This window comes from Pseudonaja textilis, unplaced genomic scaffold, assembly GCF_049901715.1.
Source record: "Pseudonaja textilis isolate UNSWEBS1 unplaced genomic scaffold, rPseTex1.2 PTEXCTG265, whole genome shotgun sequence".
NCBI lineage: Eukaryota > Metazoa > Chordata > Lepidosauria > Squamata > Elapidae > Pseudonaja > Pseudonaja textilis.
The window spans coordinates 1-16,293 of NW_028262564.1; the positions used below are offsets into that span (position 1 = coordinate 1).

General features: G+C 43.9%; 1 protein-coding gene across 1 annotated transcript; it reads left to right on the plus strand.

The window, feature by feature from the left end:
* Positions 1-6,377: 6,377 nt before the first annotated feature.
* LOC113454713 (NAD(P)(+)--arginine ADP-ribosyltransferase 2-like) lies at positions 6,378-14,398 on the plus strand. Its single transcript, XM_087918717.1, is given in 5 exon segments — positions 6,378-6,546; positions 7,613-7,683; positions 10,382-10,810; positions 10,812-11,070; positions 13,954-14,398. Coding segments are annotated over 4 exon segments (846 nt in total). The 5' UTR covers positions 6,378-6,546; positions 7,613-7,620; the 3' UTR covers positions 14,049-14,398.
* The last annotated feature ends 1,895 nt before the right edge of the window (positions 14,399-16,293 follow it).

A 16,293-nucleotide genomic window follows, 5' to 3' on the forward strand; every position in this document is an offset into this window, starting at 1 on the left:
TATCCATTCATTCATCTATCAATCTATCCATCTATCTATCAATCTATCTATCTATCTATCGACGACCTCATCTGATTCGAGTCTACTTCCATCCTATCTATCTATCCATTCATCCATCCATCCATCTATCTCATCCATCTATCATCCATCATCTATCTATCCATCCATCCATCTATCTATCTATCTCATCTATCTATCCACACATCCATCTACCTCTATCGCTATTGCTATTCATCTATCTATCTATCTATCTATCACTATATCTATCCATCCATCTATCTAATCATCATCATCTATCTATCTATCCATTCATCTATCCATCTACACCATCTACCTATCCATCTACCACATCTATCCATCCCATCATCCACTTCATCACATCCATCCATCCATCTACCCTCATCTACCAATCCATCTATCTATCTATCTACATCTATCCATCATCCATCCATCACTATCATCTATCCATCTATCCATCATCATCTATCTATCCATCATCTATCACATCTACGCACTATCTACCACTACATCTACATCCCATCGCCATCTATCCATCTACATCTACATCATCCACCATCTACCATCTACCATCTATCTATCATCACCACCATCTACTCATCCATCCATCACTACTATCCATCCATCACCATCTATCCATCCATCTACTATCCATCCACCATCCCCATCTATCTATCTACCCACATCTACCCATCTATCTATCATCCACATCTACTGCCCATCTATCCATCCATCCTCCGTCACCACTCATCCATCCATCTACCCCATTCATCTATCCATCCATCTACCATCTATCCCATCTACATCCATTCATTCATCCACATCACACCTCTACATCATCCATCATCGTCTATCACCCCATCTATCTATCATTCATTCATCTACCCATCTACATCCATCACCATCATCATCCACTCACCTATCTATCATCCATCATCTATCCATCATCATCTATCTACCATCTATCTATTTTTCATCTATACCTATATCTATATTCATTTTTCATCTATCATCTATCTATATCTATCTATATCTATCTATCTCTATATCTATTCATTCATTTTGTCTATTCATCTATCTATATCTATCTATCTATTCATTCATCTATCTATCTATATCTATCTATCTATTTTTCTCTCTATCACCTATATCTATATCTATTTTTCTCTATCTCTATCTATCTCATCTATCTATTCATCTATCTATCTATCTAATTGTCTATCATCTCTCTCTCTCTCTCAAATTCATTAGGGAGGGAGGGACCTTTAAAAGCCCCCCATCCCATTATACCATTTTTGGCCTGACTTGAAATCTCCAGTCCCCTTGATATCTTTTTGGGGTGGGGGGAAGGAAGGCACTCACTTCGGATGCACCAGGAGGAACCAGGCCCTGTGTTTCTTGGCCAGGGAGGGGAGGGTTTTCCTCACTCTCCTCCCCCTCCCACCCCTGCCTCAGACACCCCCCGGAAGGAAATGGAGCTTGGCCATCAATAGTGGCAGTTGGGGCCAAGGTGGGGGGAGGATCCTATGGAGGCTCCGTCGCCCTAGGGGGCTCTGGGGCCCAGAGGGTGGGCTACTGTAGCTCACCTTCCCGGGGTTCCATTGACACCCCCTCTCTCTTCCCCCCTTCTCTCTTCTCTTCTCTCTTCTGCTCTTCTCTTCTCTTCTCTCTCTTCTCTCTTCTCTATTCTCTATTCTCTATTCTATTCTATTCATTCTATTCTCTTCATTCTCTATCTCATTCTATCTCTCATTCTATTCTCTCTATTCTATTCTATTCTATTTCTATTCTGTCTCTGTTCTGTTTTATTCCTATCTCTCTATTCTATTCTATTTTCTATTCCCTATTCTATTCTATCTCTATTCTATTCTATTCTCTATTGTATTCTCTATTCTATTCTATTCTATTCTATTCTATTCTATTATCTTCTCTTCTATTGTATTCTCTATTCTACTCTATTCTATTATTCTATTCTATTCTCTATTCTATTCTATACCGCATCCGCTGCATGGTAACCACTCCCATTACGATCTTTTCAAAGCCGTGCCGCTACCATGGGCACATTTTTTTACTTTATGAGTAGATGGTTGGTATGCAGAAACGTAACATATCCCATTTTTTATTTTATGAGTAGATGTTGGGTACAGCGGAGAACGAATATATCACAACTTTTTTTTTTACTCTATTAGTAGATGGTGTTTATGCGGAGAACATAATATATCCCATTTTTTTACTTTATTAGTAGATGGTGGGTATGCGGAGAATGTAATATATCCCATATTTTTACTTTATTAGTAGATGGTGAGTATGTGGAGAATGTAATATATCCCACTTTTTTTACTTTATTAGTAGATGGTGGGTTTGCAGAGAATGTAATATATCCCCTGTTTGTTACTTTATTAGTAGATGGTGGTTATGCGGAGAATGTAATATACCCCCTTTTTTTACTTTATTAGTTGATGGTGGGTTTGCAGAGAACATAATAGATCCCCTGTTTGTTACTTTATTAGTAGATGGTGGTTATGCGGAGAACGTAATATATCCCCTTTTTCTTACTTTATTAGTAGATGGTGGGTATGCGGAGAATGTAATATATCCCATTTTTTTTACTTTATTAGTAGATGGTGGGTTTGCAGAGAACGTAATATATCCCCTTTTTCTTACTTTATTAGTAGATGGTGAGTATGCGGTGAATGTAATATATCCCATTTTTTTTACTCTAGTAGTAGATGGTGGGTATGTGGAGAATGTAATATATCCTTTCTTTACTTTATTAGTAGATGGTGGGTAGGAGGAGAATGTAATATATCCCCTTTTTTTACTTTATTAGTAGATGGTGGGTATGTGGAGAATGTAATATATCCCCTTTTTTTACTTTATTAGTCGATGGTGGGTTTGCAGAGAACCTAATATATCCCCTTTTTTTACTTTATTAGTAGGTGGTGGGTATGTGGAGAATGTAATATATCCCATTTTTTACTTTATTAGTCGATGGTGGGTATGTGGAGAACGTAATATATCCCATTTTTTTACTTTATTAGTCGATGGTGGGTATGCGGAGAACGTAATATATCCCATTTTTTACTTTATTAGTCGATGGTGGGTATGCGGAGAACGTAATATATCCCATTTTTTACTTTATTAGTCGATGGTGGGTATGCGGAGAATGTAATATATCCCATTTTTTTACTTTATTAGGCGATGGTGGGTATGCGGAGAATGTAATATATCCCCTTTTTTTACTTTATTAGTAGATGGTGGGTATGAGGAGAATGTAATATATCCCCTTTTTTTACTTTATTAGTAGATGGTGGGTATGTGGAGAATGTAATATATCCCCTTTTTTACTTTATTAGTCGATGGTGGATTTGCAGAGAGCCCAATATATCCCCTTTTTTACTTTATTAGTAGATGGTGGGTATGCGGAGAACGTAATATATCCCATTTTTTACTTTATTAGTCGATGGTGGGTATGCGGAGAACGTAATATATCCCATTTTTTTACTTTATTAGTCGATGGTGGGTATGCGGAGAATGTAATATATCCCATTTTTTTACTTTATTAGGCGATGGTGGGTATGCGGAGAATGTAATATATCCCTTTTTTTACTTTATTAGTAGATGGTGGGTATGAGGAGAATGTAATATATCCCCTTTTTACTTTATTAGTAGATGGTGGGTATGTGGAGAATGTAATATATCCCTTTTTTTTACTTTATTAGTCGATGGTGGGTTTGCAGAGAGCCTAATATATCCCCTTTTTTTACTTTATTAGTAGATGGTGGGTATGGGAGAACGTAATATATCCCATTTTTACTTTATTAGTCGATGGTGGGTATGCGGAGAACGTAATATATCCCATTTTTTACTTTATTAGTCGATGGTGGGTATGCGGAGAATGTAATATATCCCATTTTTTTTACTTTATTAGGCGATGGTGTGTATGCGGAGAATGTAATATATCCCCTTTTTTTACTTTATTAGTAGATGGTGGGTATGAGGAGAATGTAATATATCCCCTTTTTTTACTTTATTAGTAGATGGTGGGTATGTGGAGAATGTAATATATCCCCTTTTTTACTTTATTAGTCGATGGTGGGTTTGCAGAGAGCCTAATATATCCCTTTTTTTACTTTATTAGTAGATGGTGGGTATGTGGAGAACGTAATATATCCCATTTTTACTTTATTAGTCGATGGTGGGTATGGAGAACGTAATATATCCCATTTTTTACTTTATTAGTCGATGGTGGGTATGGAGAACGTAATATATCCCATTTTTACTTTATTAGTCGATGGTGGGTATGCGGAGAATGTAATATATCCCATTTTTTTACTTTATTAGGCGATGGTGGGTATGCGGAGAATGTAATATATCCCCTTTTTTTACTTTATTAGTAGATGGTGGGTATGAGGAGAACGTAATATATCCCCTTTTTTTACTTTATTAGTAGATGGTGGGTATGTGGAGAATGTAATATATCCCCTTTTTTTACTTTATTAGTAGATGGTGGGTATGCGGAGAACGTAATATATCCCCTTTTTTTACTTTATTAGTAGATGGTGGGTATGTGGAGAATGTAATATATCCCCTTTTTTTACTTTATTAGTTGATGGTGGGTTTGCAGAGAGCCTAATATATCCCCTTTTTACTTTATTAGTAGATGGTGGGTATGTGGAGAATGTAATATATCCCCTTTTTTACTTTATTAGTCGATGGTGGGTTTGCAGAGAGCCTAATATATCCCCTTTTTTACTTTATTAGTAGATGGTGGGTATGTGGAGAACGTAATATATCCCATTTTTACTTTATTAGTCGATGGTGGGTATCGGAGAACGTAATATATCCCATTTTTACTTTATTAGTCGATGGTGGGTATGCGGAGAACGTAATATATCCCATTTTTACTTTATTAGTCGATGGTGGGTATGCGGAGAATGTAATATATCCCATTTTTTTTACTTTATTAGGCGATGGTGGGTATGCGGAGAATGTAATATATCCCTTTTTTTACTTTATTAGTAGATGGTGGGTATGAGGAGAACGTAATATATCCCCTTTTTTTACTTTATTAGTAGATGGTGGGTATGTGGAGAATGTAATATATCCCTTTTTACTTTATTAGTAGATGGTGGGTATGGAGAACGTAATATATCCCCTTTTTTACTTTATTAGTAGATGGCGGGTATGTGGAGAATGTAATATATCCCCTTTTTTACTTTATTAGTTGATGGTGGGTTTGCAGAGAGCCTAATATATCCCCTTTTTTTACTTTATTAGTAGATGGCGGGTATGTGGAGAATGTAATATATCCCATTTTTTTACTTTATTAGTCGATGGTGGGTATGTGGAGAATGTAATATATCCCATTTTTTACTTTATTAGTAGATGGCGGGTATGTGTGGAGAATGTAATATATCCCATTTTTACTTTATTAGTCGATGGTGGGTATGTGGAGAATGTAATATATCCCATTTTTTTACTTTATTAGTCGATGGTGGGTATGGAGAATGTAATATATCCCATTTTTACTTTATTAGTCGATGGTGGGTATGTGGAGAATGTAATATATCCCATTTTTACTTTATTAGTCGATGGTGGGTATGCACGGAGAACGTAATATATCCCATTCTTTTTACTTTATTAGTCGATGGTGGGTATGCGGAGAACGTAATATATCCCATTCTTTTACTTTATTAGTCGATGGTGGGTATGTGGAGAACGTAATATATCCCATTTTTTTATCGGGAAACTTGATCAGACCAAAAAAAGTGGTTGCCGGAATCCTGGTGTGTCCTTCACCTTTGGTTTCTTTCTGATTTTTTTTCCAGGAAGGCCAGAATCCCCAGGTCCGGGAGGGACCCCGTGAGCTCTTCTAGTCCATCCTCCGGCTTCTTACGTCCCCAGTTCGAATCGTCGATGCTGAAAGGGGGGGAAGAAGAAGGGAAGGTGGAAGATTTTATTTTGTCTTCTCCCCCCTCCCCGGCCTCGGCGAGACAGCGGAGTCTCACCTCTTCAGAGGATGCCTCGGCCTCTGGATTTGGCATCGATGTGGTTTCTTTCTCCACTTCCTCTTTTCGTCGTGAACGACAAATTAAAAATATCTATATATTACACCCCCTCCAAAAAAGCAATCGACTCTGTGGGTTTTGATACATCCTGTCTCTCTCTCTTTCTCTTTCTTGCTCTCTCTCTCTCTCTCTCTCTCGTCTTTTCTTCCTGTTTTGCTTGATCTGTCATCCCTTCTTCCCACAACACAGGTGTTTCCGACCCATGAAGGAGGGGGTGCGGTGTCCCCGCCCCCCAAAACACAGAAAGGCCTCCTCCTGCCCTCCCCCGCTCCTCTTCTCAGACGGTACTCACCCTGGCCCCAGGAGCCTCCCTCCACCCTTGGCCGCTGACTCGGCTGTTGAGGAGCGAATCCAGCCAGCATCTTTTTGGCCCCGCGTCGCGTGAGGCGACTCCCATTCTCGTCGCCAGCTCCAAGCTCGACGGCGTCCTGTTCGACTCGCCGCCGACCAGCGGATCGTAAGTTGGGGAAGGACCGGGGGTGGGTGGGGGTGGGGGCTGAGTATCTTATCTTTTTTGTTTGTTTGATAAAGTTCCTTCCTTCCTTCTTTCTTTCCTTCTTTCCTTCTTTCTCTCTCTCCCCTTCCTCCAACTCTCCCTTCCTTCTTTCCTTCCTTCCTTTTTTATTTCTTTCTTTCTTTTCCTTCTTCCTCTCTCTCTCTCCCTTCCTCCCACTCTTCCTCCCTGCCTTCTTTCCTTCCTGCCTTCCTACTGCTCTTTTTCTTTTTCTTCTTCCTTCCTTCCTTCCTTCCTTTCTTTCCTTTCTTTCTTTCTTTCTTTCTTTCTTTATTTCTTTCTTTCTTTCTTTCCTTTTCTTTTTTCTTTCTTTCTTTCTTTCTCTCTCTCCCTTCCTCCCACTCTTTCTTCCATCTTTCTTTCTTCCTCTTTACTTCTTTCTTTCTTTTTCTTTCTTCCTCTCTCTCTCTCCCTTCCTCCCACTCTTCCTCCCTGCATTCTTTCCTTCCTGCCTTCCTACTCCTCCTTTTCTTTTTCTTTTTCTTCTTCCTTCCTTTCTTTTCCTTCTTTCTTTCTTTCTTTTCTCTCCCTTCCTCCCACTCTCCCTTCCTTCTTTCCTTCCTTCCTTTTTTACTTCTTTCTTTCTTTTTCATTCTTCCTCTCTCTCTCCCTCCTTCCCACTCTTCCTCCTGCCTTCTTTCCTTCCTTCCTTCTTTCCTACTGCTCCTTTCTTTTCTTTTTCTCCTTCCTTCCTTCCTTCCTTCCTTCCTTCCTTCCTTCCTTCCTTCCTTCCTTCCTTCCTTCCTCCCTTTCTTTTCCTTCCTATATATAATATACAATATAATATAAATATATATAATATAGTATAAAAAGAAGCAAGAGGACAGGGACGGTATAAGTATAAACATAGTTATGAATCCATGAAATGGGCGCATATAAGAAAAATAGAAGAGAAATAATTTATCCTTTCTCGGTGGGGACCGAGCATCATTTAGCGTTTTCATCTCGAGACCCAGGGTTTAACTTTCCCTTTCTCACTGCTCTTCCTCCCCTTCCCCCTCCACCCCAGGGGACACCATGAAGACCATCCAGATGGTCCAGGGCCTGTGCCTGATGGCCGTCTTCGCCAGAACGTTCCAGGTACGAAGCGGAGCAACCGCCGGAGTTTCCACCTCTTTACTCCGGGGAAATTTTACACCTCACCCCCCCCCCCTCCTCCCCCGCCTCTCGGCTTGACACCCAACCCACTTCCTGTTGTGAAGAGGGTGGCTGGGTCTTAAAAGAAGAAAAGGTGAAAAAAAAGGAGAAGGGTGAAGAACAAAACATCTCCCAGGCGGGCCCTGGTGAGGCCATCTGTCACCCTCTGAGAAGGCAGGTGTGGGAGAAAGCCACATAAATAGGTAGGTAGGTAGAGGAAAGATAGATACATAGATAGAGAGAGAGAGAGAGAGAGAGAGATGGTAGATGATAGATATATTGATCGATAGATAGATATAGATAGATAGAGAGATGATAGAGAGAGAGATAGATAGATAGATAGAAGATAGATAGATAGATAGATAGATAGATAATAGATACATAGATACATAGATGATAGAGAGAGAGAGAGAGAGAGAGATAGATAGATAGATAGATAGATAGATAGATAGATAGATAGATAGATAGATAGATAGATAGATAGATAGATAGATAGATAGATAGATAGATAGATAGATAGATAGATAGATGATAGATAGATAGATGATAGATAGATACATAGATACATAGATGATAGAGAGAGATAGAGAGAGAGAGATAGAAGATAGATAGATAGATAGATAGATAGATAGATAGATAGATTAGATAGATAGATAGATAGATAGATGATAGATAGATAGATAGATATGTAGATAGATACATAGATAGATAGATAGAGAGAGAGGCGGAGATAGATAGATAGATAGATAGATAGATAGATAGATAGATAGAATGATAGAAAGATAGGTAGATGATAGATAGATAGATAGATAGATAGATAGATAGATAGATAGATAGATAGATAGATAGATAGAGATGATAGATAGATAATAGATAGATAGATGAAAGATAGATGAAACATAGAAGATAGATAGATAGATAGATAGATAGATAGATAATAGATACATAGATAGATAGATAGATGATAGATAGATGATAGATAGATGACAGATAGATGATAGATAGATGACAGAGATGATAGATAGATAATAGATAGATAGATAGATGACAGATAGATGATAGATAGATAGATAGATAGATAGATAGATAGATAGATAGATGAAAGATAGATAGATGAAAGATAGAAGATAGATAGATAGATAGATAGATAGATAGATAGATAGATAGATGATAGATAGATAGATAGGTAGGTAGGTAGATAATAGATACATACATAGATAGATGATAGATAGATAGATAGATGATAGATAGATAGATAGATAGATAGATAGATAGATAGATAGATAGATAGATGATAGATGATAAATAATAGATAGATAGATGACAGATAGATGATAGATAGATAGATAGATGGAAGATAGAAGATAGATAGATAGATATAGATAGATAGATAATAGATAGATAGATAGATAGATAGATAGATAGATAGATTGATAGATAGGAGGGAGGAAGGAAGGAAAGAAAGAGAGGAGGAAGGAATGAAGGAGAGGAATGAGGAAGGAAGGAAGAAAGGAAGGAAGGAAGGAAGGAAGGAAGGAAGGAAGGAAGGAAGGAAGGAAGGAAGGAGAAGATCACCCAGGGGGCCTGCCTGAGGCCCGGAAGAATGTGGGTGGGGGAGGGGTTTGCTCCAAAAAAACCAAAAAGCCACACCCACCCAGTCACATGGTCATGCCCACTAACCACGCCCCCCTAGCCACCTCCCCCCGCCAGCCATGCCCAGAGAGACCCAGTAGGAAAAGTAGTTGGGATCCCCCCACGGCTCCAAAGGCCGAGAGAGGGAAGGACCAGAAAAGGAGGGAGGGGAATCCAACGGGGGGAGAGGAGCCGCCCAGCAACGACGGAGAACCTTCTCCCTAAACCGGGATGACGGGGAACCAGGGGAACTGCTGGCCACCAGAAGTCACGGGGGGAGCTCCATCCACTAGAGGTTCTTCAGAAGAGATTGGACAGGCCACCTCTTGAGAGGAAGATGGGGGAAGGGGAGGGGAGGGGGAGGGGAGAAGGAAGAGGAGGGGAAGAGGAGGGGGAGGAGGAAGACATAGAAAAGGAGAAGGAAGGGGAGAGGGAGAGGAGGGGAGGAGGGCAGGGGAGGAGGAAGAGGAAGAAGTAGAGGGGGGAGGAGGGGAGAGGAGAAGGGGAGGGGAGAAGGAAGAAAAAGGGGAGGACGGGTAGGGGAGAAGGGGGAGGGGAGAAGGAAGAGGCAGAGGAGGAGGGAGGAGGGGAGGGGTGAAGGGGAGGAGAGAAGGAAGAGGTAGAAAACGGAGGAGGGGGAAGGGAGGAGAGGGAGAGGAGAAGGAAGAAAAAGGGAGGAGGGGGAGGGGTGAAGGGGTGAAGGGGAGGAGAGAAGGAAGAGGAAGAGGAAGAGGAGGAAGAGGGGGAGAGAAAGAGGAGGAGAGGAAGACATGCGAGTATATCAATAGGTACCACCAAGAATGAGAAAGTAACGGCATTTCCTCATCTCGAGAGCTCCGGTTCGAGGCCCGAGCGCCCCAAGATGGGTGTGAGCTCCCACCCGACCTCAGCTTCTCCTGTCCACCTAACCGCATTCATGTGCTCCTTTGGCGGACGGAAGGACCTCAAACGGAGGACCGGGTTCGAGCTTGGCTCCCCCGACCGTCGGACTCTTCCCTTCCCGTCATAGGTGTGGGCTCTCCTCGAGATCCCCCTCACCATGTTCCACGACTCCGTGGATGACCAGTACGTCGACTGCAACCCCTTCAAGCGGCTCGCGGTACGAGTGCCCGGAAAGCTTCCCGTGGCGGAAAAGTATCACCGGACCTGGGAGACGGCGAAGAGGCACTGGGACAGCCTGGGCCCATCCGTCGGCCGCATTGATCCGCTTTATGGCACCGCACTCGTGGCCTACACCGTCGGGGACGACCTGTACAGCGATTTCAACACCGCCACCCGGGAAGCTGGGCGATCCCGCGCCTCTTACCGCCACTATGCCTTCCGGGACTTCCACTTCCTCCTCACCAAAGCGGTCCAGGCCAAAGCCGGCAGCGGGGTCTGCTACCAGGTCTTCCGTGGGATCCGAAATGTCCGTTTCACCCTCTCTGACGAGGCGAGTTGTCCGCTTCGGACAGTTTGCCTCCTCGTCCTTGGACAAAACGGTGGCCATAAACTACGGCCAGGACACCTTCTTCTCCATCCAGACGTGTTACGGAGCCCGCGTGGACGACGTCTCATACAACCCGGACGAAAAGGAAGTCCTCATCCCACCCTACGAGATCTTCGCCGTGACGGCCTACCATCAGACGGAAAAGGGGGTCCACATCACGCTGAAGTCCCGGGGCGTTTTCAGCCGTCGCAACTGCGACTCCATCAACGGTAAGAGGCCGGGAGAAAGGGAGGAAAACACAGGGTTTGAGGCTGCCCCGGGGGGAAAATTCCCAGCCCTATCTGGGGGGGCAGCGGGAGCACCAAAATCACGTCCGGGTAGACCGAATGTCTAGCACGGGGGGTGTCAAACTCGACGTAATAAAGGACAGGCCCGCAAAAACGGGGTGTGGGAGGGCTTTGCTCCCTCCCGCAACTGATTTTTGGGGGGTCCCCCCTGGGGTGCTCTAGGAGGCGGTCCAAGCCCAAAATGGGGCCCTCCGGAGCACTCCAGGAGACCCTTCCGAGCTCAAAATGGGGCCTTTGGAGTGCTTCCGGGTCAGAGGTCATCTGTCCTGCCCCTGTTGGAGTTGGACTCCGAGGGGGTGGAGATGGAGGAGCTGACAGGGAGCGGGAGGGGTGGCTCTGGTGGCGGGGGAGGAAACTGGGGAAGGGCCCAGTCTGGCTGGGCGTTCAAGAGCCCCCCCCCCACTCTTCATCCTAGGGAAGGCAGGGAGGAAGGGAGAAAGGGAGCAAGGTGGCTTACGGGAGAGGCAAGGGCCCTGATGCCCTTTCCTTCGCTGCGGCTGGGAGAACAGGATAGAAGTGGGGCCAGCAGTTTCGGAGGTTTCTTTCCCCTCAGCCCCGGGAACGGGGGAGGGGTGGAGGGAGGAGAGAGAGAGAGAGAATGAGAAAGAGGGAGAAAGGGAGAAAGAGAGAAAGAGAGGGGGAGGGAAAGAGAGAGGGAGGGAGGGAAAGAGACAGAAAAGAGGGAGAAAGAGAGGAGGGAAGGGGAAGAGAAAGAGGGAGAATGAGAGAAATAGGGGGGAGGGAAAGAGAGGTGGAGGGAGGGAAGGAGAGAGAGAGAGAGGGAGAAAGAGAGGAGGGAGGGAAAGAGAGAGGGAGAGAAAGAGAGAAAGAGGGAGAAAGGGAGAAAAAGAGAAGGGAAGGGAAAGTAAAAGAGGGAGAAAGAGAGGGGAGGGAAAGAGAGGGAGGGAGGGAGGGAGAGAGAGAAATTGAGAAAGAGAGGGGAAGGGGAAGAGAGAGGGAGAGAAAGAGGGAGAAAGGGAGAAAGAAAAAAGGGAAGGGAAAGAGAAAGAGGGGGAGAGGGAAAGAGAGAGAGAGACAAGTCACAGAGAGAGAGGGAGGGAAAGAGAGCGATGAGAGAGAGAGAAAGAGGGAAGAGAAGGGGAGGGAAAGAGAGAGAGAGAGAAAGAGGGAGAAAGGGAGAAAGAGAGAGAGAGAGAGAGAGACAAGACAGAGAGATGAGAGATCCATGTTTCGTTTTGTGTGGGAAACGGGTCCAAATGACTCGGAATTATTTCAGGTTGCAGAAACAGGCAGCCAAGCTAAGTGCCCGAAGAACGCCCCCCATCCCATCAGTGGGGAGTCCCGGCGCTTCAGCGAGCGGCACGCCGGATTTGTGTTAGCAGCTCTGCGGGATTGGAAAGGTCGAGTTTGTTAGTCCCTGAGGTCCAAAAAGGTTGGGGGAGCCCTGCTCCTTGAGACCGTCTAGGCCCCCAAAAAACGCCGGGCCTCCAAATGCGTGCCGAGTGGCCATCCCTTGACTCCGAAGAAGGGCGTGTTTCGAAACCATGCCCTGCTTCGGGTGTGGTTTCAGGCGAACCTTCTCCTGGTTCGAAACCCAGTGAAGCCTCCAATGGAAAACGGACTTGTGTGCCCCGGATCCGAATGCTCGATTGAAAGAACAGGATAATGGTTTGAAACAGCGGGGTAAAAAACCGGGATACGTATGACGAGAACCAAAGACAAGATCGACGGCACGGAGTTCCGGCTGAACGTCACGGTGAATGCAGCGCAAGCCATCGAAATCTCACCAGCGATGCTCTGTGTGTGTGGGGTGGGGGATGTGGGCTTTTCCTGGGAGGGGCCACGTGCCGCAGATTAAAGATGGCGTCTTCTTCTGTCTCCAAACGCTCAAGGAAATGGAGTCCTGGCTTCCCATCCGTGTGCTTGTTTTGAGGGTGGAGGCTGATGGGTAATAGGTTGGGTGGGTGGGGGTCAGCTTCCAACAATATACTGGGCATATTTATCAATCCGGCCATTAGATGGAGCTGGAGGGCAACAAGAGTATATCAAAAATACATGCTGGGCCACGATAAAGCACGTCATGCTTATAAACATGTAGTTCTCATCATCCTTATCCCGGTTTCCACCCGTTTCAACCCTATCCTGTTCTTTCAATCAAGCCTTCAGATCGACGCACACGGTTGGTTTGATCGGAGAGTTCAGCAGCACGCGCAGGAAGCCGTTGGTGTGGGCACGCCGGCCCCAGTCCAACGTCCCCGCCTTGGGCGTGCACAGGTTCCTCCCAGCTGATTTTGGAGGCTGTTTTTCCACCCTTCCGGAGGCTCGAAGGAAACTTCTGGAAATAGCGAAAGTGCCGAAGTAGGCCCGTTTTTTTCAGCCTCCCGAGGCATCCCCTTGAGCCTCCGAGAGGGCTAAAAATGACCTCAAACGGTGCCAAAAATCAGCGGGGGGGCACGCACGTGTGCAGTGCAGATAAAAGGGTGGGATGGGGCGCATGGCATTGAGGGTGCTGGAATCCGCACACAACCGTACAACCACAACTGAAAAGGTTCATCATCGCTGGCTTAGAAGCAGAATCCTAAATGAGAGGAAGCCAACTTGCTCTCCTCTTCTCCACTGTCCTCCCCACTCTCTGTAGGGACTTTCTATCGGAGGCACTGCGGCCACTAAAGCAAAAAAGGGACGCAGTTTGTTAAAATGATTGGGACGGGGGGGATTGGTTGGACACCCCCCCCGAAACGATCGATCCATCGATCGATTGATCGAATAGAAATGAATCGATCTTTCACTCGCTGCCACATTAACCTGTCTGCCTTCCTCCCACCCCTGTTCTTGTCTCTGCAGCTGCGAGGGTCTTCACTGCTACGCAGATGCCCTTCCTTCTGTGCGGTCTCCTTCTGACCTGGACCACCCTTGGGTCTCTGGGACGCCTCTCATAATCGGGAGAGAGAGAGAGAGAGAGAGATGTAAAGAAATGTAAAGATGTAAAGAGAAAGAAAGAAAGAAGGAAAGAAACAGAACGGAAGGTAGAAGAAAGGTGAAAAGAAAGAAAGGAAGGTAGAAGAAAGATAGATATAGATAGATAGATAGATAGATAGATAGATAGATGAAGATAGATAGATATAGATAGATAGATAGGTAGATAGGTAGATAGATGGAAAGAAAAAAGAAAGAATGAAAAAAGAAAGATAGAAAGAAAGGAAGGTAGAAGATAGATAGATAGATAGATAAATATAAATAAATAAATAAATAAATAAATAAATAAATAAATAAATAAACAAACAAATAAATAAATTTCTGGAATCCAAACTGTTGGTTGTGGGGATTTTTTGCCGTTTCCGCCAACTCCATCGACTTCGCCACCCAGATGTCCCCAGCATTCCACCAACAGGTTCCTTCTGAAACCGGATCTAGACCCAAACCAGCCGGAGTCCCCCTTCCACATAGCGACTAACTTAGTAGACCAGACTTAATAGACTAGGCCCGGAAATACCGGAAGGGGCCAAACGGGCCTAGTTTTAGACCTTTCTTTCTTTCTTTCTTTTCTTTCTTTCTTTCTTTCTTTCTTTCTTTCTTTCTTTCTTTCTTTCTTTCTTTCTTTCTTTCCTTCTTTGTTCCTTGTTTTCTTTCTCCTTTTTTCTTCATTTTTCTTTCTTTCTACTTTCTTTCTTTTTCTTTCTTTCTCCTTTTTTCTTCCATTTGCTTTCTAGTTTTTCTTTATTTCCCTCCTTCCTTTCTTTCCTTCCTTTTTACTGCTTTCTTTCTTTCTTTCTTTCTTTCTTTCTTTCTTTCTTTCTTTCTTTCTTTCTTCTCCTTTTTCTTTCTTTCTAGTTTCGTTCTTTCTTTCCCTCCTTCCTTTTTACTCCACTTTTCTCAATCTTCCTTTTTTCTTCCTTTTTCCTTTCTAGTTTTTCTTTCTTTCCCTCCTTTTTTCTTTCTTTCTTTCTTTCTTTCTTTCTTTCTTTCTTTCTTTCTTTCTTTCTTTCTTTCTCTTTCTTCCTCCTTTTTTCTTCCTTTTTCTTTCTTTCTAGTTGAAAGGCCCAAAAACTGTCTGAGAAATGGCTGGAAAAACTGCCTGAAAAGGCTCAGAAAACTGACTGAGAAAAGGCTGGAAAAACTGCCTGAAAATGCCCGAAAAATGTCCCAAGGAACAGCCTGAAAAGGCCCAAAAAACTGCCTGAATAGGCCCAAAAACTGTCTGAGAAATGGGTAGGAAAACTGTCTGACAAGGCCCGAAAAACTGCCTGAAAAAGGCCCAAAAACTGCCTGATAGATGCCTGAAAAATGGACTACAAATGGGCCAAAAATGCCCCCCCAAATGCCCCCAAAATGACCTGAAGAACTGCCTGAAAATGCCCGAAAAACTGCCTGAGAAATGGCTAGAAAAACTGCCTGAAAAGGCCCCAAAACTGACTGAGAAATGGCTGGAAAAACTGCCCGAATAGGCCCCAAAACTGACTGAGAAATGGCTAGAAAAACTGCCTGAAAAGGCCCCCAAACTGCCTGACAAATGGTTACAAAAACTGCCTGAAAAAGGCCCCAAAACTGCCTGAGAAATGGCTGAAAAATGGCCTGAAATGGGCCAAAAATGTGCCCCAAAATGCCCAAAAAGTGGCCTGAAGAACTTCCTGAAAAGCCCAAAAAAACTGACTGAGAAATGGCTAGAAAAACTGCCTGAAAAGGCCTTAAAACTGCCTGAGAAATGGCTGGAAAAACTGCCTGAAAAGGCCCGAAAAAATGACTGAGAAATGGCTAGAAAAACTGCCTGAAAAAGGCCCAAAAAATGGCTGAAAAATGGCCTGCAAATGGGCCAAAAAATGCCCCCCAAAATGCCCGAAAAATGGCCTGAACAACTGCCTGAGAAATGGCTAGAAAAACTGCCTTGAAAAGGCCTGAAAAACTGACTGAGAAATGGCCAAAAACAGCCTGCAAATGTGCCAAAAAAGCCCCTGAAAAATGGCCTGAAAAGCTGACTGAAAAGGCCCAAAAAAGTGACTGCAAACCTTTCATATGGAAAAGCGTCGAATGAAAGCGTGGGAAAGGGACCTCGGAGGTCCTCTAGTCCAACCCCCTCCTCAAAGCAGGAGACCCATATGGAAAAGCGTCGAATGAAAGCATGGGAAAGGGACCTCGGAGGTCCTCTAGACAACCGAGCATCGTATTAAGTTTTGTTGCGCCAGCTCC